Genomic DNA, 24,575 nt, shown 5'->3' on the forward strand with positions numbered 1-24,575 from the left:
CATTTAAATGAGATCTCATTCTCTTTTTCCTCTCGCTTTCTCCCTCTCTGTCTCTCTACCTCCCTCCTGGAAATCTAAGTCCTACTATCATTTATATTTCTGAATTTCTAAGATGCTTAGGTATTTAACCCTTAAAACCAAAATACTGCAACATAAGGTGATGTGTGCCTTTGTTGGAGCAGCCGACTTTTGAATTATTGCCACCTGCAAGATCTAATTTGAACCCTGATGTCATGCTGGGCTGTGTGTCTGAGGCAAACCACATTCCATTTCATAGGCAGTTGATGCAATTCACTAGGTCACAGGCCCATTTTCATTTTTAACCAAGGGGCTGTTAGATCCTCAAAATAACTGCTGCCTAAACAGCTGGCACAGTACCTCACACCTCTTAGATGCTCTATAAATGTGCTCTTTGCTCATCTCATTTCCTCTCAGTGCCAAACTAATCAAAGAGAATTGAAAGAGATAGACTCTGAGTGACAGTTAATAAGAACACATTATTTACAAATGTCTATGCAAAGATGAAGGCATTGTGCAAATTTATTATATCAATACTGAAGTAATAGCTTCACAATCATGATTGGAGTTATGTCTGCAGAAAGTTAGATGTAAGCTGGCCCTTGTCCAAATTGGGAGATATGGATGATAGAAGAAGGAAGGCATTCCAAGTGGGTGGGAGGGCATGAGAAAAGGCATGGAGGCAGGACCTAGTGCATTGTGTGTGGGCGCTGGGCAAGCTGATGAGTGAGGGTGGACCAGCCGGCCACACTGGGCCCATCAGATACCGGCTCCTACGGTTCCCTCTACTTCCCCAGCCCCTTCCCACTCATTCTTCAGAACTTAGCTTGGGCATCCTCCCTCTGACCAACACCCTCCCTCCTCCTAGTCTGTGCTAGGTGCCTACCTTGTGGCTCTGACAGCACCCTGGCTCTCTGCCATTATTCCTTTGCAAGACTGAGGTGGCCACAGACTGTAGGCTCCTTAAGGACAGAGACGTGTCTAGCTTCCACATATTCCTTTCCTTACAACTGGCTTAGCTTACTGGCTGGCACCTAGTGGGTGCTTGGTAAAGATTTGTGGGGGCAGGAGGAAGGGAGATGGATAGACACAGTTGTACAGGCGAAGGAGGTACAGATGCAGATGGCCCAGAACAGTGGCTGAGACTCTGGGGGTGCTTGAGCACTGGGTCATTTTGACACTGCCTCCTTCTATGGCCCTCCAGGAAGGCCTCCATACATTTTGCTTTCCCCCATTCAGCAGGAGAAGCTTCATTCTTACCACTGGGGGTGGCTAGTATGCGCCAGGTGGGTTAATATAAATGAAGAAGGCAGCTAGAGCACGTTTAGTGAGCTGTGCGAAGTAGCGTGGACACACCGATGCTCGTTGAAATGCTAGCTCTGCATCAGAAGATCCTTTCACTGTCATTTTCACAGCCGAGGAGAGCCATCTCTGGTCTTGTCTTTTTATTATCATCATCATGATTTTTATTATCTGATCTCTTGAGCTACTGTCAGTAGGCACCACCTCACAAGGCTTTTTGCGTTGAGTTCATCTTCCTAGTCTGACTTCCTAGGGATGAAGCATATGAAAAGACTGTTTGAGAGGAGAGCCTCCCTATTAAGTAATTGCTCAGTCCTACTGATAAAAAGAAGAAAGCAAAGGACCTATTGACCAATGAACTACTCTTACTGAAATTAATGTTTGAGGAGGCCTCCCCACAAAAATGGCAGTGCCCTTTTAAGAGGGTACCACACCCTTTCAGCTCAGACTCTGTGAAACAGGCATTGTCTGGCCCAGGGTGGGGCAGCCCAGGAGCCTGACTTGGCAGCCTTAGCTCCAGCACCCCTTCCCCATGTGCCATCTGTAAATTTTCAGCCCTGTAAACTCCTGTTCCTTCATTTATACATTGTAGATTATGCTACTTGCCTGCCTCTTGGCATTTTAATTCAGCAAGTAATAAGGGCTCCATGACAGAGAAATCGGTATTAATCTTAGAAGAAGTCCCTTCTACATGAACAGCTATAAAATTGATTTAAATTTCACATTTTTTATTGTAGTCAGTTATTCATTAACTACAACATAACAGCTGGGCTTAGTACTGCCAGAAGCCCCTTTCTTAGAATAATTATCATAAATAAAATGGAAGAATCCTAGGCGTGGTTGGAGGCTAACCAGCCTTATTTTCAGTAGCAATGCAAGAGACCATACACAGCTAAGGTTTTCATAGATCCAGGGTTTACCCTTTAGACCTGTGCTGTATTTTAAATGTTAGAGTATGTCTGTGATTAAAACAATCGTTCCCTGAGCATAAAAATGGCACCTGTCCTTCTCTCCCCTGTCCCACTAGCACGTCGCCTTGGTGCCCCTTGGAACAGTGCCTCCTCCCGGCCTGTGTGTGTGTGTTTTGTTTTTGTTTTTAAGACAGAGTCTTGCTCTGTTGCCCAGGCTGGAGTGCAGTAGCACAATCATGGCTGACTGCAACCAGGTTCAAGCAATCCTTCCACCTCCTGCCTTCCAAGTAATTGGGACAACAGGTGCATACCACCATGCCCAGCTAATTTTTGTGTTTGGAGACCTTACATGGTTTCACTACATTGCCCCAGCTGGTCTCGAGTCCCTGGCTTCAAGTAATTCACCTGCCTCTGCTTCTCAAAGTGCTGGAATTACTTTGGGAGCCACTACACCTGGCCCCTGGCCCTTCTTTGAGGCTCCGTCTCATCTTTTACAGATGCTCCCTTCAGGACTGGGTCCCTCCAGTCACTGCCTGGCCTCTCTCTTCCCCTGCTCTGCCAAAAGGTGTCAAGGAGCCAGCTCAACACACAGCCTCACCCCATCCATTTGGCTCCCAACACCCTATCCAAGTAGCTTTCTCTGATGTGCCCAGGGCCCTGTTTGAGGGCCTGACATCCTGCCCATCATCACAGTTTGGCAGTATTGATCGGCCTCCTCCCTGGGCTGCTGAGGTCATGCATGTCACCTTGACCTGCCTCTTCCCAGGGTTGCCTGCTCAGTCTTCCCTGCAGATTTCATCTGCCCACCCTGTTCGTGGCTTCTGTGGTGGGGCAGGACCTGGAATGTTGATGATGCCGAAGATGTCAGCCCCTCCCCATCCAGAAGCAGGGTGACAGGGGAATCGTGCAAGGAAGTGCTGGGTCTGCAGGGGAGCTAGTGGGACTGAATACCCATCCCTGGGGCAGAGCTCAGGCTGGGCTGTGCTAAGGCCTGTCTTTTTCGGTCCAGACATGCTTTCTCTGCAATGTAGAGGGGCCTATAGGGAGGGGTTTCATCACTCACAGTCTGCTACTTACAAAGCTCACATTTGTAATTCTTTTTTCCCTTCTTTATTTTTTTCCAGTTACCCCAGCACCCTAGTCCTCTACTCATTCTACAGGAATTCTCACAAATCCTTGCTATCGTCTGCACTCTGCTTCTTCCCTGCCCATTTCCCTGGCTAGGCCCATCTGCTAGGGAAGCTCTGTGCTCTGCTGTTTGGGGTGCTCTGTGGGCCCTTTCCAGCATACAGAAATGTTTGTTGTTCTGCTGTAGCACACTGTCTTATTAAAGATAATGATTTGTTTCTGGAAATTCTGTTGCACCGTATTACAATTATTTTGGCATTTATCTTCATGTTTCCAAATAACATGGCATTATTGATTTTACCCTTCTAGACTTTATCTGTTCGCCTCCTCTTATTCAAAACAAAAGTTTTGCTCCCTTTTTTTTTCCCTCTTGACCCATCCCTCTATCCTCTTAATACTCAATCATTATATTTTAATTTTGGGGGTCAGGTCAATATTTAGTGTTACATTACCATGACTGATGAATGCTATTCATTCCAGTAAACTACATTTATTTTATCTTTTCTTTATAATTGTCATTTGTTTAGCTGTAGCTAACAGATGTCTTCTTTCTCTGTTCTATTCATTTTCTATGTACTTATCACTAACTTTACCCCATACTCTGCCCCAGCTATGGAAATCGCCTCTTAGGCTCTCAAACCCCTACCTGGACTGTTGGTCACATCTTCCTGAGGCAGTCCTAGAGCCTCTGACCTGACCCCGAGTGGACTGGCAGAAGGTGGCACCCCACTGTGTCGCTTCATTCTCCTCTGGAGGGCTCTTAGCAGCTCTCCTGCACGGAGCCTCTATTTCCTGACATCTTCAAGACTACCTGGTTTGGAAAAGCAAAATTATAATTAGTTTCCTGAGAAGGATGCATGGGAAATAAATATTTTGTGACCAAATATATCTGAAAATATCTTTAGTCCATCCTCAAAATTGGTAATGTTGCTGGTATATATTTCTAGATTGGAAATCATTTTCCTTCAGAACTTTGAAGGAGCTACTTCATTGCCTGTTAATTTGCATTGTCACCATGGGAAACCAAGAGCCATTCTGACTCCCAGTCCCGTCTGTCCCCTCTGGAAAGTGATTCAGACCTTCTCTTGGTCCCAGTGGTGAGAAACTTGATGTGAGGTGGGTCTAGACCCATCCATTATTTGGGGACACCCTCTCCATTTTTTCTGTACTCTCTTTCTGGAAATCCTATTATAATGACTGCCCTGAGGCATTCTAAGGTTTTATCTTCCTCCTTCTGGCTTTTCATATCTACCTCTTTTTGCTCTACTTTCTGGGAGATTTCCTCAACTGTATCTTCGAAATCTTCTCTTGAATGATGAATTTCTGTATTTCGTTTTCAAGTTCTAAAATCCTGTGTTTCAAATAGTTTCTTTTTATGTAGTATCCTGTTCTTGTTTGTGATATCTTTCCTGATCTCTCTGTCTGAGGATATTAAAGATGGTATATGTGGGGATTTTCTTGTTTTATTTTGTTCTTAATTCTCTTCCCTCTGCTTGTTCTATTTCCACCAAGTTGCCTTTTTCCAGTTTAATTTCTATTTTTCATATATGTGATTTTTCCTTATATATTTCCTCTCTGGTAATACTTGGTTTCCTGCTTCTTTAAAAGTAGGGGGCCTAAAAACTACCTGTGAGTTTTCAGACCATAGTTGGAGCTTGTTGGCTATTTTATTATAAGAGGACTTGATAGAGCCTTTTAGTTGGAGAATCTCTGATGCCCAGAGGAGCCTCCCCAGCATCCTCACTGGAAGGAAATAGGCTTGACTGCCAGCCCACAGAGGGCTGGATGGCGGGCCTCAGCGTTTATCATGCATACATTTGCCTAATTTCCCCCATCTTCAGCATGGTGGCCCACTCTTCACTGAGCATTCAGTCCAGCCACCTTCTGCCCCAGGAATGGTGAGGCAGTGAGTGGCCAAGCAGTGCGGAATGGGGCTGGGGATTGGGCCCCGGGCCCCAGACTGCTGCCCATAGAGACGTGCAATCAGGCCTCACTTCCTGAGCATTTGGGGGCTTCCGCAAGTGTAAATTGGGGCCGTTCTCAGCTCTCCTGCGGTTGCTTTAGGAGACTTTTCTAGGGCTTCTGCTAAGTCTTTTAACACTCATCCATCTGCTTTCCAGCTTCAGGAATTGATTTCTCACATCTCTTTCCTGCTCTCTTAGCTCATGTGAGTTTATTCCTTTTTGAAAGGGGTCTAGGGAAGGAGCAAAAGTGTGTGAAAACCACCATCTTTATCCAGAAGCTAATGCTTCCTCCAGGCCTGCCTTATGGCATTGACTGAATTGGAGCTCCTGCAGCTTCCTACGCTAATTAAATACCCTAATTAAATAGCCTTTCTTCAGAATCATCCCTGAGAGCTTTTATGATATTTGGGTCCCCACAAGGAGTGTGTTACCCGCCTCCACTTAGGTCGAGTAGCCCCCCAAACTTGACTCACGTGGTTGACTTTGCTTTTGTTGTTCCTTCAAAGGAGCGCCTAGCTGAGTAGAATCTAATAGCACTTTATCTTGCCTTATTGTCCTTGATTCTGTAATTCTTCGGTGCTTTCTATTGCTATTTAATGCTTATTAGGCGCAACAATTTATTTTAAAAATTTAATTATATAGTATCCCTGCTTGGTGAGCTGTTGCTCTAAATTAGTGGATAGTAATTCTTGTTAATTAACCGAATCCTCTCCTCTCTGTCAGCCACTGTCATTTCATTAACATTGCAGCTCTGCTTTGAGTCATAACATTGCTTGTTAGGACATGTTAGCTGTTACCTTTTACTTGTTAATACAAGTGTTTCATGTATTGTTGTAACTGAATGTTTTTTGGCACTTGGCCGAAACTTTTGCTTACTGCCCTCATTCAGACCTGGTGCAAATTAGAAAGTAGTTTTGCCAGCTCAATTCAGCTTTGAGCCATTTCCTGATTACATTTGCTTCTTCGATGTAACTGTATTAATTGTAGAGGGCAACGCCATGCCCTTGGAGACTGTTTTGACTGTAGACAGCATTTGCAAGATGGAAGTTCAGCAGACAGCATTCAGACCACGGCAAGAAAGTCGTGCAAGGGAGCTGGTGCCTATGAGCCAAAGTAGCACCAGACCCAAGTCTGACTTTCAGGCCGTATTTAATAAACCCCTTAGAGAGCGAATGTTTCTCCTTCAGCCTTTTCCCATTTTCAGCTAGTGTTACAAATCCCAAATGTTAATCTATGACCAGCAAAGCAATCAAAGAGAATCAGTAGTAGACACTAAAATTCAAGCAGTCTAGCCGTGCAGCCCACTGCTATAAACAGGAATTAAATGCTTCCTTCAGCTGAGGGTGAGGCGATACCATTAACCTGATCGGCTGAAGCAGGAGTGGGCAAGTGTGGCCTCCAGACCAACTCCCACCTTTTTTTTTTTTTTTTTTTTTTTTTGCTGTCCTGGAGGTAAGAACAGATTTTACAGTTTTAAAGGGTAGTTAAAAAAAGAAGAAAATAATGAGGAAGAAAAATAAGAGGAGGAAGAAGAAACAGAAAAAGAAGGAGGAGAAAGGAAAAATATGTAACAGAGACTAATGAGATCTGTAAAGCTTTAAGTATTTACTATCTGGGTCTTCACAGAAACAGTTTATAGACCCCACTAAAGTCTAAAGACCCCTCAGACATGGCCTCAGTCCTTTCCTGACTCACATGCTGCCTCCCAAATCAGGAAAAGCTCTCCAAGTCTTTACCAAGGCTTTGTCGATTTAAATATGCGTGTTTTTGTGTGTGATTTTTTTTTAATTGAATTATAAATGGACTTGAATCACCAGTTCTCATGTTTGTGGCATTTGAGGAGATTTACCAGCAGAAGGACAGTGGAATATCTGTGTGCACGTAAGTCAGCATGGCCCATCACAGAGCAGATACCCAGCTACACTGAAAACTCGGTCAGCAAAATTGTAAATGATATTCCTGTTAACTCTTCGACTTGGTTGGAGATACTATCACACAAGTATCTGCTGAACTTGTTTCTCTTTGCGAAGTATGAAATGTGAACAAAAATAGTTAAAACATGCCTGTGAAATACAAATATACTTTCATCTGCTGAAAGCCTAACCAAATTTTTTTTTAAAGTTTCTATTTCTACTTAAGCAATTAACTTTATAATTAGATTGTAAATTTTTTTTTAAAAATCATGCCTTAGGTCCTCCCTTCCTGTGGATGTTAGCTAAGATTTGATCTTTATCCACAGGAGATGTGTGAGGGTCATCATACCTTTAGGTTATGTTTTAAACACTTTCAATCTCCGTGCCCCAAAACATCCCCTTTCCATTTCCCGGTGAATTTTCCACAAACTTAACTCCGATCCTACCTACCTATTCCCTTGCTTTGAAATTGAAAATTGATCTAATCAACATTAAGACCTGTAAAATTGATCTAATCAACATTAAGAAATAAATTGAAACAAATTACCAAACATCCCTTTTTGAGTTAATTAATTAATATAAACGTCCTGAGGAAATGACCAGTTGTACAGTTGTTGTATATTATTTAACATATTGTGCTATATAATTCCCTGTGTTGTAGGACAATTTTCACATTGGCCTTGAGTCCAAAGGCATACGAACAGATTATTCCTCCAACAATGAAATATTTCCCCTTTGCTACCAAGAAGTGATTTGCCAGAACATTCAGGTGATTCATCAAAAATAAGGCTTATGAGGCCAGTTTATGTCTTTAATTCTCAACCTATTCCAAAATACAACTGGGATCAACATTTAATGTTCATATTCAGTGGTGCCTGTGGCTTACATAGTCAAGTAACTAATTTTGTCTTCCCCATTGTGACTCTGACCCAGAGAGCATACAGAATTGTTGTGTTCACAGTATTCATGTCCAGCTCATGATGCAAACTGGTTCTGAAGATAAACAGTAAAGTCAGATGTGTCACACTTGTTCATTACTTTTCTTTTCTTGCAAAAAATTTCATATGTAAAAATAATAACTCAAATTATATAATATTACAGAAATCCAGAGGTTACCATTGAGTGGCTTGATTTATAAAAAATGAGAACATAAAATGGATAAGTAGAATTTTAGCGAGAAGCTACTCTAGACACACAGGAGCTCATCCTGCACAGTGTAGACTCAAGGAGTTGCTCCTGGAATCCTTACTACTGTCAGCTGTGGATGTTCAGGGAAGGAAACTTGTGTGCAAACAGTATCCTAGCTAGGTCAGAGGAGGTAATAGGAAAGTAATATTAATACACCCCCTCTCCGCAGGAAATGAACAATTAGATGTGTACTTTTGGAGGTTTAATCATCTGAGACTTATTAAGGAGGCCCACCATTGACTGGAGAGAGCAGGAGGACTTGTATGTGATCTAGGGATGCATTATGCTTAATTAGGGTATGAAACTTATTCCTAAATGGAGTGCATTGAATTAACACTGAATATCCCCAAAATTCCAAAAAAAGAAAAAAAAAAGGGAGAGGACAAAAGACATTAACTAATTTATAATAATTGACTTGATCAATAATGGTCTAGAGAAATACAAAAATCTTTGAAATCCCTGAAAGTTGCCCAATTTTATTTTCTGGCTAATCTGTTTATTTCTAAAGTCTCACTTCTGAATTCATCATGATTTTCTTAAAAAGAAAAGGGAAAAAAAGTGCCCTTTGAAAATAGATCTAGGAAGGCTTTGAAAGTCCAGGTTGAGCATCAGCCTGTGCTGCTGTAGTTAATGAGCTTATGTGCTCCTGCAGGGAGAGGGCTGGGGCACCCTAATGTGCTACAGCATGGCCAAATGCTCCCAAGCAATTAGGAGCTGATTCAGTGTTTATCTTCTTTACAGGTGGGAAGGAAAGAATGAAAATGAAGTGGGCAGATGTAAAGAGACCGGCAAAGTTCACGTGACTGTGGATCTCAAGTACTACCGGCCAACTGAAGTGGTAAGGACTCTAGCCACCCAGTGGGTGGCCACATTTGGCTGGCTGGCTGGGAAAATATGCTCATGAAATGCCTGCTGCCAGCCTTTGGAGCTGTCAGTTCAGCTCCTTGTCATCCTTCAGCACACATTTTCTAAATCAGAACACAGTGGATTAAATTCGAGATTATCATTCTCACCACAAACTTCATTGCTCTATAAAGGAAAATAAGAGTTAAACCCACCCAAAGAAATCGTTGATTTCAAAAATGGAATTTCACATCACAAGCAGATCTCATCATATTGGTCTCCTATTCTAATGGCTGGTCCTGATAACCTATAGGATGCCTGACTTCACAATGCCTTCCCAGACCTTCAGGATATCTGGGACCTCGAGGGGCTGGTTGCTTCTCCAGCTACGTCTGTGTCCTGTACTCATACACAAATACACACTTGCACACTATACCCTAAATTGTCTCCCTCGCATTTTTTACACTCAGCTCAGATACCACCGTGTCCATGAAACCTTTTCTGGCCAATATAACACTATCACTGAAATTCCCTCCCGCTTCTTTCTTTGTTTCTGAATTATATAATAGAATTATCTTATAATTCTATTATAGTACCTACTATAACTCACTATCATCATTTGTTTACATGTCTTTCTCTCTTTACCAAATTGTGAACTCTTTGAGGATAGGGACTTTAAAAAGATATCTTTAGGCTAGGCACAGTGATTCATGCCTATAATCTCAGCACTTTTGGAGGCAAAGGTGGGCAGATCACCTGAAGTCAGGAGTTTGAGATCAGCATGGAGAAACTCCGTCTCTACTAAAAATACAAAATTAGCTGGGCATGGTGGCACATGCCTGTAATCCCAGCTACTTGGGAGACTGAGGCATGAGAATTGCTGAACCCAGAAGACAGAGGTTGCAGTGAGCCAAGATCAGGCCATCGTATTCCAGTCTGGGCAACAAGAGTGAAACGCCATCCTAAAAAAAAAAAAACAAAAAAAAAACTTTAGGCTATAACAAGATAGGTACTTAATTACTTAATGCATACTGACTGATTGCTAGATGGATGGGTGAATTTCTAAATACAGACATTCCTGTGTTAAAAAATGCTTGTTAGAACATAACATCCTTCTTTCCTAAATTTATAAAGCTGCCTAGCTTGCTGTTATTGCTTAATGTGGTCCACCCTCACCATGGAAACAAAACTCAACATATGAAATATACCTAAAGATAATAGAAAGCATCATCTTTAGAGAGAAACATTTGTATATGATAGTTGCCTAGTGAACATTCACTGTGAAAATTGAATTTTTTTGAGCCGGTTTTCCCTGTGTTCTGAACCAAATTCCAATCTGTTGTACAACCTTGGAGAGATTAGGAAAACCCAAGTGAGGAGAGACTGAAAGTGAATCAGTCATCGTTTACCACTCTTTAAAATGTCCTGTTTCAGACAGAAGGAAAAAACTGTATTTCATCCAGTCTACGCACAGGAGGAAATAGAAAGGAAAGGAAGTAACCAGTGCTTGGGAGAGGTAGGGCTGTGGAGTTGCGCATTGTCTGGATGCAGGGCGTGGCCGGGGCTCTGACACAGTGAACAATTGTTCCCGGTGCTAATGGAGAGTGGGTGTGCCTAGGAGAGGATGTGTACTGGCCCTCAGGGAGGAAGATGCCAGCCACACTGTGCTGACATAGCAAGGACTGCCGGCTGGAGCCCTGAGCTGTGCTGCCATTTGTCTCTCTGTCCGGGTTAGGTGCGACAGAGATGTCAATTGTCTGAAACATTGCACAGATCACATATTTGGGCAAATGCATTTCTTTCTCCACAAACAAAAATGGTCATCTCAGAGAAGGAAATTTACTAAGCCAACAGAAACCTCAATTTTTACAACTTAAATGTGGTTTTTTTCCCCTCTCTGACACCAAAATAGTTTCAAAAGCTAGGAAGTCATTAAGAATGGCTTGTCTGTCATTCTTACTTAAGCAAGGTGTGGGATTGATAAGGACACAGAACAAAAGAATTCACTGAACAGGAAAAGGACCCTCATACTAACAAGACTGTTCTTGAATCCGCATCGACCCCCTTTCCTGCCATGACGGACGCCGCATCCCTCCCGTTTCTTTTGTTCGTTCAAATGCTATCATCATACCTGTTCTGCAGCTCTGTTGACACTTAGCATTCTTTGAGTATAAGAGTGGTGTCTGATTTCATATGCTTGCTTTATTTTTCCACTGATCTAGCTCTCTCCTGAGCTCCCCTTTACTGTCCAATTTTGAATCTTGAACTCCATTTCATCTTTCTAAGCCTCTAGGCTGCATTAATTTCATTCACTCCACTTCAACTTAATACTCCACTGGGTAAGCTTTTCTTGTATGGTGAGACTAAACTTTTAACCTCATTCCTCAGAACAACAAGTTTTCCTGAAACTTGGATCAACTAGACAGGCTCCTGTTGAGTTGCCTCAGGGGTGAGAATATTCTTCCAGTTGAAAGGTAACCAGAACTGGAGACTACATTGTAAATAAGCTTTTACTTAGGTGTGAGGCCCCAACATCCAACAGTCTACAGTCATTTTGTAGGAGTCCTGAAAAGCACCAAGCTTCTCTGAGGTTTATCCACACTCAACTTGGGGTAGATGTGGAATTCTCTCACATCTAAACTGTATCTTTTTCTTCTCAGGTTCTCAGTCCATCCTGCACATGCCAAAGGCTTCTTCTTCTTCTTCCTATGGTCTATAAAAGTGCTTTCACTGATCAGCTTAGGTCATCTATCCCCCAGGATCTTCTGCACAAAGGGACACTCAAACCAATAACTACATCTTCTTAGAATCATTTCAGAATGACTGATAGGAGAAAAAAAATACTATAAAGAAAATTTGGAGAAAAAAAAAAACGGTGGTGAAGACACATCAGTTCTCAGAACACTAATATCCTACAACAAGACTAGAGGAAAATAGAGCTTTATATTGTGTTTTGAATAACACTCAGGATGGTCTTAAGAATGGCCCTTTCAGCAAAGGCCGGTACTAGCCTGAAAGAGGCCACCATTCCATATAGGGCATAGTAGCACATGTGCTGGTAATTTCTTTTCCTCATTGATTTAGTGTCTCAAAACCTTAGATATCTCTTTTGTACCAGTGTGAAGTTTTGAAAGCTCCAGCAGCCAATTAGAGCTCAATCGAGCAATATTTTTTGGTGCTCTGCCTACAAGAGGTTTGTTACCACAGAGAGCTTGATCCTAGAAATTAGACGTCAAATTTTCTATCACTCCTGAATTCTGGTATTTGTTGATAATAACATTAGTATTTGAGTTCTGTGCCACTTAAGACCCCTGTCTTGTGTGTAGTTTTCTATACATGCATACGTTGGCACACAGATTTATTGCATTGTGTGTTCATTCTTGGAGACGAAATGGTATTATGCTCAAATGTGAGCCTGCTGGCCAGACTGCCTGAGTTTGAAACCTGTCGATGATTAGCTGTGTGACCTTAGGTAAGTTCCTTAACTTCTCAGTGCCTCCATTCCCTCATCTTTAAAAATGAGATTAGTAATAGTAATTTTTTCAAAGAATTATTGGAGAATTAGCAAAGTCAGTTATGCAAAGTACCTATTAGTACAGTGTCTGGCACAAAGTAAATATCCAATGTTATTGTTGTTTTTAATCGTTTATTCATTCGCTGAATATTTATCAAACCCTGTGCTAGACCCTAGGAGTACAATCATGAACAAAACAGATACAGTCCCCACCCTCGTGGAGATTGCAGTTGCAGAAATGATAGCAGTTCCTGGAGTCCAGGATCTTTGGAGAAGTAGAATGGCATTACTAGTGAATTACATAGACTAACCAGCCATAAATAGATAACAAAACATACTTGAAGCTTCTAGCAAACATTTGAAAAGAATTTGGAAAAAAAACGTAGTGAGGACACATCAAGTCTCATGCACTTTTTAAAATGCTTGTTTTTTAAAAGCATTTCTGATTCACTTTCTGAAAGTACAGAAATACTATGTAAATATGAGAAAATTGCTTTTGACCTATAAATGTGTATAAAATAACCACAAATGTGTCTTCTTCTTATTTGAGAATATTTAACTTAAAAAATTTACAAAGGAAGAATTAATGAAGTAGTCATCCTAATGTGCTAAAATTTAACCACATCAAATGGTCAGTCCACTAAAAAAGCAAAGATAATTTTTCAGTCAAACAAACAAAAAGTCCCTCTTTTTTCTGCAGAGCATAGTAGGAAATGGGATAAGGGAGCATATTCACAGACCCAAATCAGGTATTTTTCATGAAAAGTATCTTGGCTTTATTTAATTCTACTAGCTGATGTTTACTCAGTTTTTTTCCTTGCTACACCATTTGTCTTTAACATTCACTTTTCTTCCCATTGTGTTTTTCGTCTCCTCAGTTGTGATTGGTTTTTATTTACTTAGATATCTGATATTTATTCCTCATCTTTATAGACATCAGGAAAAAAATCGTGGGTTAAAACCTAGAACTAAGAAAGCAGTAACTTCAAAGAAGTCCAACAAGCTAGTTAAAACAACACCTTCCTCCAGTGTAAACCTGTGGCCTGTTTCTAATGAAATTACCATATGCTTGTCGCGTTGTCCTCCCCACCCCCACCCCCACCCCCCGCAAACTTTTCCTAATATTTTTCTGTAAATGATGTTAAGTTAAATGGCCTATAATTGCTTGCTGTATCTCATAGCCCTGTTTAGAATAATGATATGTAACACTTTCCAGACCTCAGGAACCTGATCTGTCATCAGATACCAGTCAGAGCTTCCCTCAGCTCTGTCTCTGTGTTTGGGGGTGAAAAGCCCTCAACACACTCACCAGCCTGGCCTTTTGTCCTGAAACTGTCCCCCTTTTCTCCCATTGCTATTCTCACCACCTTCTCACACTTCCCCTCTCAAAGCAGGAAATTAGATCCCCCCACTCTATCCCTTCATCTGTACCAGTTCTGTTAGAAGCCAGTCCATCCCTCCTGGTCCTGCTCCTTCTGACCTCTAAGGCTCTAATCCTCCCCTCCACCCCTGCTCTTCTTTGTTCTTTTCTCTGAATAGTGGGAGCTAGGGTCAGAGGATGTGGCGAGAGCAGATTAAGGACGAGCGCCTTTTTTCCTGCAGCCTTGGGCCTGCAGAAAGAGAGATGAGACTACTCGTTCTGGAAGGTCCCTTCCAATTTTAATATCCTGGCATCCTCTGCTCTCATAACAAACGGACCACAGTGGTGTGGAATGCCGATCAGAATGCTTCCTCTTTTGTAATTATTCTCTGAACTTCTTACTGCTTGTATTTTATAAATAGTTTATATCTCTAAATCACTGTTTATATATTTTAAGCCTCCCTCTTAGGCTCCTCATACTAATCTTTATATCCTTCCTTAATCACATTGGCCTTTCCTGCCCTTTTCCTTCCTTGGACTTAACCAACGGAGCTTTAAGTTTCAGCCTCTTCAGTTGATTCCTTAATATTCCACTGTATGTTTTTCATACTTCGCAGGATCGAATACAAAACCCCCAGGGCCATATAACATTCCTTCTGAAGCCTGGGCTCTTTCCTCGGTTGCTCTCCCCCTTCCAGAGCATTTCATCGCTAATGAAATAGTAATTGTGTACTGATTATAATACCCCCAACTTCCTCCTTTTTTCCTTGAAGTTTCTTTTTTTATGATCAGATCTAAATTAAAACGATGTCATTAAAGTCTCAGAAATCTTTATGGCTATACAAAGCTATGTATCTTCCCTTATTTAAGAATATTTTTGGATTTATCCTTAAGACTCTCTAGTATTCCTAATGTAGATACGTTCATTACTTGCACCAATAGGGAATTCCTATAACATCTGTACCTTTTTTCCATAAAGCTATTTAGGTAATGACTGACAGTCCTCATTTATAATCATAATGTAGACTTATTGATACCTACAAAATAAGTTCCAAAATCTTTTTATTATCTTAAAAGTTTGAGCATCTGCATCAACTTTCCATAGGAGGAACAATTAGTTGTTGAGCTCAGCTTCTACCTAAAGTAGCTCTGATGCAGGTCACCCAAAGAGTAGAATTACTTATGAGAGATCCATTCATCCCTGATGTGATTACCTGTTCCATCTTTATTTTCATCTTGACTTTAGCCAATGAGCTCTATATTCTGGAATCTAAAAAATCCTCTTTATTTATATATATATATTTTAACAAATCAGCAATGCTTTACCTGTTCTACCAAGCCATATTTATCTTCCAGAATAACAGCAATCCAAAAATCTGTGTTCATGGAGATTTCACAGATATTACTGCCGATGGTTTTTTTCACCCGGTGGTTTCTTTCACCATGTTCTGCCTCATGCTCTCAATAAAGTTAATTATTCCTTATCAAATTTGATTGTTTTCCTCACACCTTCTTACTTGAAAACAGTTGCTCTGCAGGCACTAAAATATTCTGGGGCTGAAATGTAGTCCATGCCCATCTACCGTGCGCTCTGCTCCACCTTTCTCTCACCCTGCATGCCTTCTCTGGCCTCGCTGCCCACACCTGTGGCTCATGCCTGGCTGGCTTCTCTGTCCACTGTTACAGCTAGTAGCAAAGGTAAAAACTCATCACTGCCGGGCTTCTTTCCCATCTTCGTAGCTCTCATCTGCCTCCTAGACATTTAGTGCTTAACAGGTTTGGCCCATCAGTAAACACCCAGTTTCATTCAGCTGTTATTCAGAAATAGAAACTGTCCTTCATAAAAGATCAAGACATTTTGTGATGCTGTCATCAGTGTGCTAGTTTCCTAGGTAAATCAGCTGTGCCTTGCCCTGTGAAAACCTAGTATAAGAATATCTAAGCTAAAAAAATAAATAATTGTGTAGGTACTAAACGTCTCTGCAGTTTTTAGGATTTATTACAGGAATCTTTTAGATAGTTCATTGACCATGTACATTTAAAATATAATTCTGATTTACCTTCAGCTTCTCAGATATATGTCAGTATACATGAAAATAAAATATGCGGTTGAGGTCTTAACATTCAGTTTGAAAAGAATGTTTATTGAACATTCCATTACTATGGAAGTAAGTCCCATTCTAACACCAAGAAATATAAAGATAGATGAGATAAGGTCCTGTCCAATAGAAACTTTCAGATGAAAGGCAGGGGAGCAGCCTTGAAGCTGTAATGAGGGACTCACCGAACCAGGGTAGCCCAGGTGAGAGAAACAGTGACAGGTGCCAGAACATAGCAGAGATGGAGACCATGGAATCAGATTGGACCAAGGGCTTGTGGAAGAGAAGACAGAGCTGAGGGTGACTCCCAGCACAGAGGCTGACCCCTGCAGGGTGGTGGGCAGGTGATGATGTCAGAGCCTAGATCAGAGATCCATTGAGAAGACTTGTTCTGCAGGGGAGGTGTTGAAGTGTTCTATCGCACTCCTGGTGCCCTGGGGATATCTGTGCAGCAAAATCAGGGAGGCAGTTGGAGCTGGAGGCCTGGTGTACAGATAAGAGGTCAGGGCTAGGGCTAGATGTGCAAGAGGTGAGAGTCGAAATCCTGACATACATAAACTCCGTTAAAGAGCATTTCTGGGGAAAAGAAGAGGGTACACAGCGAGCTGTTTGAAGAGCCAGGCAAATTTGAATTCCAGGAGGTAAGTCTCAGAAACATATTTTGAAAAAGTAGGTTAAGAATTCACAGAATACACAAACCAAGCACTTGTATCCGACAGCCATAGGGTCCGACTAATGTGTAAAGGGTTAATACCAAAGACTTTACATTAATTGGCAGAAGATTACGTCATCTCAATCTAGGGAAAACAGTTTCAGGGGCAAGCAGAGACCCAATTTCAAATCACTAGGTCCTGGAAGTCAGGTTGCAAAGCATTTTAGAAGATGAAAGGGCTTTTGCAAGTGTAGGGTGCTTTGTGCTGCATAGTGACATTTTTATTAGTCATCATTATTAATTATCGTTACCATATACTGCTGTGAAATTATTAGTTATCAAAAGACATCTTCTGAAAGGATACTTTGAGCTCTTCAACTCCTGACATTTTTAAATTTAAATATTTATTTTGTTTTATACCTACAGAGTTTCACGCAGAAAAAGTTACTTGTTCCTTAGTACTGCCACTTGTGTGCTTTTTGATACAGGGGTAGGAAGGATGATCATGGTGGAAGGTAGGGATGTGTTGAATTGATGATCGACTGCTGATTCTGCCTAAACGGTATGTTTCTAGGGAGTGTGACAGGCACTGAGACCCAGCACCTCCTAGAACTGCAGTATCCCTAGCAGGCTAAAGAGCAGCCACCAAGGAAGTCCTTAGGCTGTCATCTGCTTTCACATTTCACATCTGCCGATCATCCACCATGCTCTTCCCTCGGAAACCTTTCTGCAAAAACCCATCTTTCTACTTGCTTCCTAGAACCAGCTTGGTGTCACTTTGATAGTCTAAATTTTATATTGGTTTACTATTGTTGCTTTAACAAATAAACACAAACTTAGGGGCTTTAAACTACCCAAATTCATTGTCTTACAGTTCTGGAGGTCAGAAGACCAAACAGAGTCCCACTGGGCTAAATCAAGGTGCTGGGAAGGCCACCTTCCTTGTGGAGGCTCCAGGGTTCTTGGACAATAAGGTTTTCTCTTGGCAGAGAATACCGAGTTAATCACTCTGAACCAGTGCTGAGTTAGTGTTTTCAATGTAATGAACAGCAGGTTATTAATCACTTTGAGGAGGAAACCAAAATGGAAGACTCTGGTGCATCCTATTTAAAATTGCATAATGTACATCCTCAGAAAACACCTATGATACATTTGGGCAACTGGAAATGAGGACAGGCTGTACTTGGGCCTGAGGAAACATCAGGCAGAGGGACAAGGACAGACTTCCCAATAAAGGGGACTTTTAGAGCAGGGCTTTGGAAAGATCTGTACTTAAGAGAGAGTGGGGAGACTGGGTGTAGGAACTGGGAGGGAGTTCACAGTTGGGGCAGGAAGTTCTGTGGGAATGAACCAGCAGCATGAACAGAGACATGGGCAAGGACTGGCAGGTGGAGTGGGTGGGTGGCCCAGCTTGGGAACCCTGAGAAGCAAGGTTGGTGGAGCCAATATCATCACGCCCTGCCCTGGCCGGGGCTTCACTCACCTGGCCTGCAAGGCACCCCTCTTCACTGCCTCGCCTCCAGCCTGTGTGTGGCAGCTGAGCCGCTCCTCCTTTATTTTTACCTTCTGTTTTCTTGCCGTTTTCTTTCTTGCTGTCACAAGCCTTAAAACCAGCCCTATGTCATCATTAAATGCCACATAGCCACTATTCTGATACCACTAATCTGTCTTTTGATACTTGCCATCTGACCCCTGATGGGTTCAAATTCTGGAAGAGTGTCTCCTCACCTGTTCCATTAAGTTAGTTAAACAAGTTATGTGTTTGAGACAAATTCTTAAACAGTTCCCAGCTGTTTTAGTAATTAAAAAGCAGAGCCAGGAGTAGGGAGGGCCTTACTTTCATAAGAGAAATTTGTTTGTACCATAAACATGGGTCCTTAACAGTCACTCAGGGAAAACCAATCTAAAGATAGTTTATATCTTTTTTTTTTTTTTTTGAGATGGAGTTTTGCTCTTGTTACCCAGGCTGGAGTGCAATGGCGCAATCTCGGCTCACCGCAACCTCCGCCCCCTGGGTTCAGACAATTCTCCTGCCTCAGCCTCCTGAGTAGCTGGGATTACAGGCACGCGCCACCGTGCCCAGATAATTTTTTGTAATTTTTTTTAGTAGAGACGGGGTTTCACCATGTTGACCAGGATGGTCTCGATCTGTTGACCTCGTGATCCACCCGCCTCGGCCTCCCAAAGTGCTGGGATTACAGGCTTGAGCCACCGCGCCCCGCCTAGTTTATATCTTTTTTTACCTATTCTTTGACTTCATAGTTTTTCCCTATTTTACAGGGATTTTGTTGAGAATGAAATTCTGTGTGAATGTTTTTCATAGTGGTATTAGAAAGACACTACATTTTAAATTCAGGCTGTTTCTATAATTTTTTGAAAAGAGGTCAGTGGAGAAAATGTGGCTAACATCATCATCTAAAACCAGCTGTTTGATTTTGGGGAATATGTCGTTTTCTCTAAGGCAAGTTACTAAGGTGTTGAAGTTAGTAAGATGTATTTGTTTCTGAATCAGTTTTTGTTTTGAAGGATTAGAAAGTACTATAGTCCCTAATTGAAATTCTAAAATTAAAAAAGTATAGTGGCAGTTTGAGTATGTCCTACTGGCTTGCATTATAAATTTTAAAGGGATATATCTCAACACCTTTTATTCCTAGCGCTCAGATTTTGAAGTTTTCTTAAAGTTCCTTACCTCTCCCTGCTTCTGTTTTTCCTGCTGCAGCGTAACAATAAATATTTTCCCACTGATCTCAATGGGCATGTTGAAAAACTGATGAAATATTAGTCACAAGAGCCTGCGCATATGTCAGCTCCTCGGTGCAGCCTGTGCCTATTCCCCCAGGCAGAGTCGGCACTTACTGCCTGTCCCATTGCACTGTGATGGGTTGTTTCCACCTGGGGTGGACCTGGGGTCTTGGGGGAAGAATGACATCTGAGGACCTCGGAGACTACCTGGCTTATCGTTAGGGGATAAAGAATGAATGAATGGATGTGCACATCCCCAAAGAATCATTCTTATGCTTTACACCCAGTTCTGATAGAACCAAAATTATTAAAACCAGTGTATTAAACTATTGGACAGCAATATTCCAAATAGCAAATAAAATAGAAATAATAATGTTCCTCTTTCTTTCTATTGGAGATTTCATGGCAAGATGAGTGTTAAGTTCATTCACAACTTACACTCATGTATCTAGCCTTTGAACAGTTCACATTTCGTTTCTATTCTATTAGCTCTATACATGCCCTTTCATTAGTTCTTTCATTTTCTGCCACTTTCCTGTCTCCTTGTGTTTTTGCTGATGTTTTCTATGTTTTTCTTCATCTGTTCTGAAACTTATTTTATAGGCTCTGTTTGTTTCTCCACTTCCATGTCTGCACCTTTTTGGATAATCCCAACTGCTCACACAAGCTCAGCACTCCAGACGTGCTCCCTGGCTCCTTTCTATAGGAAGACCCAGTGATGCCGTATTACAGCCACTGCAACCTGACTCCACCCTTTAGGCCACTAGGGCCCGTGCATCCATTCCACAGCATGCACAGTGGGTGAAAACCTCGTGGTGTCCTGAAGTCTTGGCAGACTACACCAACAATAGAGCATGTGCAAAAGGCATCCGAGGTTGCTTGTGTCTGAAAAGAGTACGCCTGCTAACTGGAGGCTTTTCCAGCTCTGAGTCTCAATAAGAAATGCCCCATTGACAGCTGCCATCTTTTCTTTACCCACTCTGAGGCTATATTTGTGAAACAAAGTGTCACCTAGCATAAAAGACACTCTGTTCTCTGGCTTTTCCCATCACACGTTTCTCTGCTACTCTAACTCTAAAACTTTCTGAATTAAAAAGTAAAAAATAAGTTCTACCCCGTGAATGACCATAATGGCTGGTACTTGTATTATGGGACCAAGGTCTTCCAGAAACCTAGTAGCATGATAATACTTTTTTTCATCACTTAGAATCTCCAGTGTTTTTCTCATTTTTTTAATGTTAAGTGCAAATAACTTAAATATATGATTGTATAAGATGATAGTCATTTAGAACAACATTTTTTAAATTTCTGAAAAAGTGTTGGGCTTATGGAGATTTTCCTAATCAGGTATACACTGTCTTCCTCTTTGCACATCCATTTTGGTGAAAAATTCAGTCAAATGCACTGGAATAGTCTTTGTATATGTTTTCTAAAACGAGTATCTAACTACAGTTTTTAAAAAATACTTGGTTTCCCACATGAAGAGAAATGGCCTGATTGAGGATGCCTCTCTTGCCAAAATCATTAACTTACAGTGAGGATGTGAAAAATAAGAACTTAAGTTGGCCCATGGATCAGATGAATGAGAAAAAGAGAAGAGAATATGGACAAAAACAGTTGCTGATTTTCCTTTGAGATGCTTGTGCTTCATGCTGCCAAATTGAGATGATAGAAAAGCCAATTTCATGCAGGTTGGCACATCTGTAAAATGCAGCTCACGTGTGTGTGTGTGTGTGTGTGTGTGTGTGTGTGTGTGTGTGTAGTCCATTGATCCAAAGCCTGTTTGCCTATTGGCAAGATGGAATATTATCTTCATGCATCAGCACCTCCCACTTGTCCCAAAGGTGGGATGGGGATGGCTGTCAGTGCCAATACATTGTCTCTTCTTTCAGCTGGTGGGGGCGGGCAGTGGGAGGGAGCCACAGGGTGGAGACGCAGAGCAAACAGTACCAGCACTGGATCCCAGCGTGGGCAGGTGGTGGGTGCCAGGAGCGCCCAGGGCCTGTGCCTAGTCGTCACATGTGGTGCTGAGCAATCACCAACTGATCCCAGAAAGGAGGTGAAAAGATAACACACGCCGAGGTCCAGTGGAGGCAAGGACACTTCACCCCACAGAGAGCGCAGTGGTCAGGGGAATGGTTTTAATGGTGGTTTGACTTAGCATACTTGTGAAAAGGCTAGCACACACCCCCTGGCATGTGGGTTTATCTGGCAAAGCATAAAATAGAATCTGTGTCCTTGAGAGCAGCCACTGTGGATCCACCACATTTCCTCTGACTTGTCAGCCTGACATACACGGCTGGATTCTACATAGTCTGGTCTTACGGATTTGTTGCTTTGGTAGAAGCACAGTTATGATAGAATGGCCTTCTCACTTTCTGCAGAAGAAACAGCTCTATGTCTGTCCCCGTGGCCCCAGTCATCAGCACACATTTGTCAGGCTTTCTGATTCATGTCACTTTCTCTTCATCTCTAAAACTAAATAATATTTATGTTATTCTGCTAACAACCTCTATTGAAATCCAAACTTAATAAGCTATTGCTTACTAGACATATTCTCCTCTTCTTTTCTGCCTTTGTCACGGTCTTGCTATTTTTTTAAAGAACTCAATACTTTTTGTTTTTTCCTTTCTCTGTCTTTATAACTTTCTCAGACAGTTGACCTTCTGTCTGAACTTCTGAACCTTCTGATGTCCTCATACTTTGAGGTCAGCATCAGAGACTTCAAAGTAAAGTGGGTATTTGTTTGAAAACCTGAGTTGATGATAAGTCATTGTGTCTTCTGGATCTTCTCTCCATGGAAGTGACATTTTGCACCCCTAGTTTAGTTATAGGTAGTAAGTTAGGAGTGTGTGTTTTGCACTTTCTGTTGTTTATGTAAACCATTAGCAATGATATTAGTTGATTCATCTGAAGGAAATAAGAAAAAACACTTCAGTTAAAATAATTAGGACCTAAGATAAAAACACAGCACTTGAAAGTTCATTTAGCTATCTGTACCTTCTACTTTATGCATCATCTCAGTTTCCCTATCTCCTAGGTGAGGGATGATTATGATAAACTTCACAAAAGCAGTGGGAGGTTAAATTGGTGTTTGTGAAGCGTGTTGAGATCTTCCGATTAAGATGCCACAGCACTGCAGAATGCTGTGATTGCTATCAAAAAAAGGATTCCTCAAACCGAGAGTCCGGATTAATCCGACTGACTTTTCCAGCGTCTTCTGTGTCTGCCATGAAGCTCCAAACCTTTAATCTCTTGAAGCTTTCTCTTGATCTTAGAGTCTGTTTCCAAGAGTTGGAGAGGATTAGAGAGTAGGTTGCAGTCATGAACTTATAAACAGAGGAAATGTGTCAGGTATTAATGAAGGCTCAGGTGAGGGGTTGGCTGAGGCTTGCGGGCCCTGTTCTGTCGGAGACTGTGCAGTGCCGCTCTCAGCGTCCACTGGCTGGATGGCACTTGGGTGGGGCCTTCACTATGTAAGAAAAACTGTCCTTCCACCCAGCTCATTCCTTAAGAGTTTGCAGGAACTTTCATCCGTGCTGCACAAAATCTGACTGAAAAGATGGCTTTCCACAAGTTTCCTGAGTCACTTAAGGGGTGTGGAAGGGGTACGCAGGCAGCCAGGGATGTCAGAGGCAAAGACAGGCTGATAGCACAGAGATAAACAAATACCTATACCTAAACTAACTGTGCGAAAATTGCCGAAGAATATCTCCAGAACCGCAGGCCACATATACACAGAGTTACTGCAAACAGTGGCAAAATGAGTTTCTCCACTTATTTCCCACCCATGTGTTTCATTTTGCCTGTAATCATCAGAGCTATTGTGGATGTGTGGGTTGGTTACCCAAGTGTTCTTAAAGAGGAAACCCATTTCTTCTCAGGCAATATTACTACTTTAAGCAGAATTGCAGGCATCCTTTATCAAGGGTGGCTACCCTAGCCCATGGTCCTTAAGCCTGGTACGTCAGACTCATCCAGAAAGCTGTTAAAAATACAGTTTTCCAGGGCTCATCCTCAAACCAGAGTACAACTCTACAGGGATCCTGAGGTAGCCAGCTCTGAGGCTGGCCGAGCCTCGGGAGGTAGGGGAGGCTCTTCCCTGGGCTGCAGGCAGGAAGTGATGCAGACAGTTCAGTTGTCCGTAGCCATGTTGGTTTCATTCACCTCTTGAAGCATTAGATAAAAGCTGATTCCCCGGCGGGGAAAATGCTCAGAATACAGCCTCATCTATGTAGTTGCAGGGAATCATGCCTAGCCGGCTATCCATGCTGTGAAAACAAAGCTGAACTGCCAAGCCTGGCTTCTCTCTTCTCCAGTCCCAAGCTTTTGGTTGGCTTGGCACATCATTTCATAGGTGTATGTATTTTTTAAATGTTTATTTCAAGTGATTAAAACTGTCATTGGTATAATTTCTTATGATGTGTAGTCAGCCCCTTCACAAGTCTGTCATTAAGCCCTCCACAAACTCACATGGGTGCTTTGGAAGAGCTTGACATCCCCCTTTCCCAATGGGACATAAGAGTCATTCACACCCCGCCGCACAAGGGAGGCTGTGCTTCAGACCTGGACAATGAGCTTGACAGTATCACCAGATCATTTACTGATAAAAATTCAATTGATGAAAGAAATGTAGAAGTCAAGATTTTTGTGGCTAGATAGTTCTTGGCTTCCCCAACCCCATCCTTAAAGAGCTCCAGGTCTAGGGGGACCATTTCCAAGGGGAATCTCAAATGTATATCTGCCATGTCAGGGCAGATGTGTGTTTTGGTTGATTTTGGTGAAGCCCCAGAGGGCATTGTCCCTACATAGTTCTCAGGTGGGCTGAAGCTCCATCAGACCTGACCACAACCTGGTTATACCATGGCAGGTACAGAGCAGGTGGCCACTCAGGGTTTAGAGACTGAATGAATGGCGCAGACATGTGGGAAGGAAAATCTG

At 42.0% G+C, this 24,575-nt stretch overlaps 1 protein-coding gene across 2 annotated transcripts in view; it reads left to right on the forward strand.

Annotated features, from left to right (window-relative positions):
- The window catches only part of GMDS (GDP-mannose 4,6-dehydratase), a 643,170-nt gene that overhangs the window by 536,447 nt on the left and 82,148 nt on the right, over nucleotides 1-24,575 (forward strand). For both annotated transcript variants that reach the window (XR_013533842.1, XM_002746279.5), the window contains exon 9: nucleotides 9,166-9,262. Coding sequence is in view for 1 of the 2 variants with exons in the window: in XM_002746279.5 (XP_002746325.1) it covers nucleotides 9,166-9,262 (97 nt within the window). In the remaining variant the exon portion in view is untranslated. The remainder of the gene's footprint in view (nucleotides 1-9,165; nucleotides 9,263-24,575) is intronic.

This window comes from Callithrix jacchus, chromosome 4 (genome assembly GCF_049354715.1).
Source record: "Callithrix jacchus isolate 240 chromosome 4, calJac240_pri, whole genome shotgun sequence".
In the NCBI taxonomy this organism is placed as follows: Eukaryota; Metazoa; Chordata; class Mammalia; order Primates; family Cebidae; genus Callithrix; species Callithrix jacchus.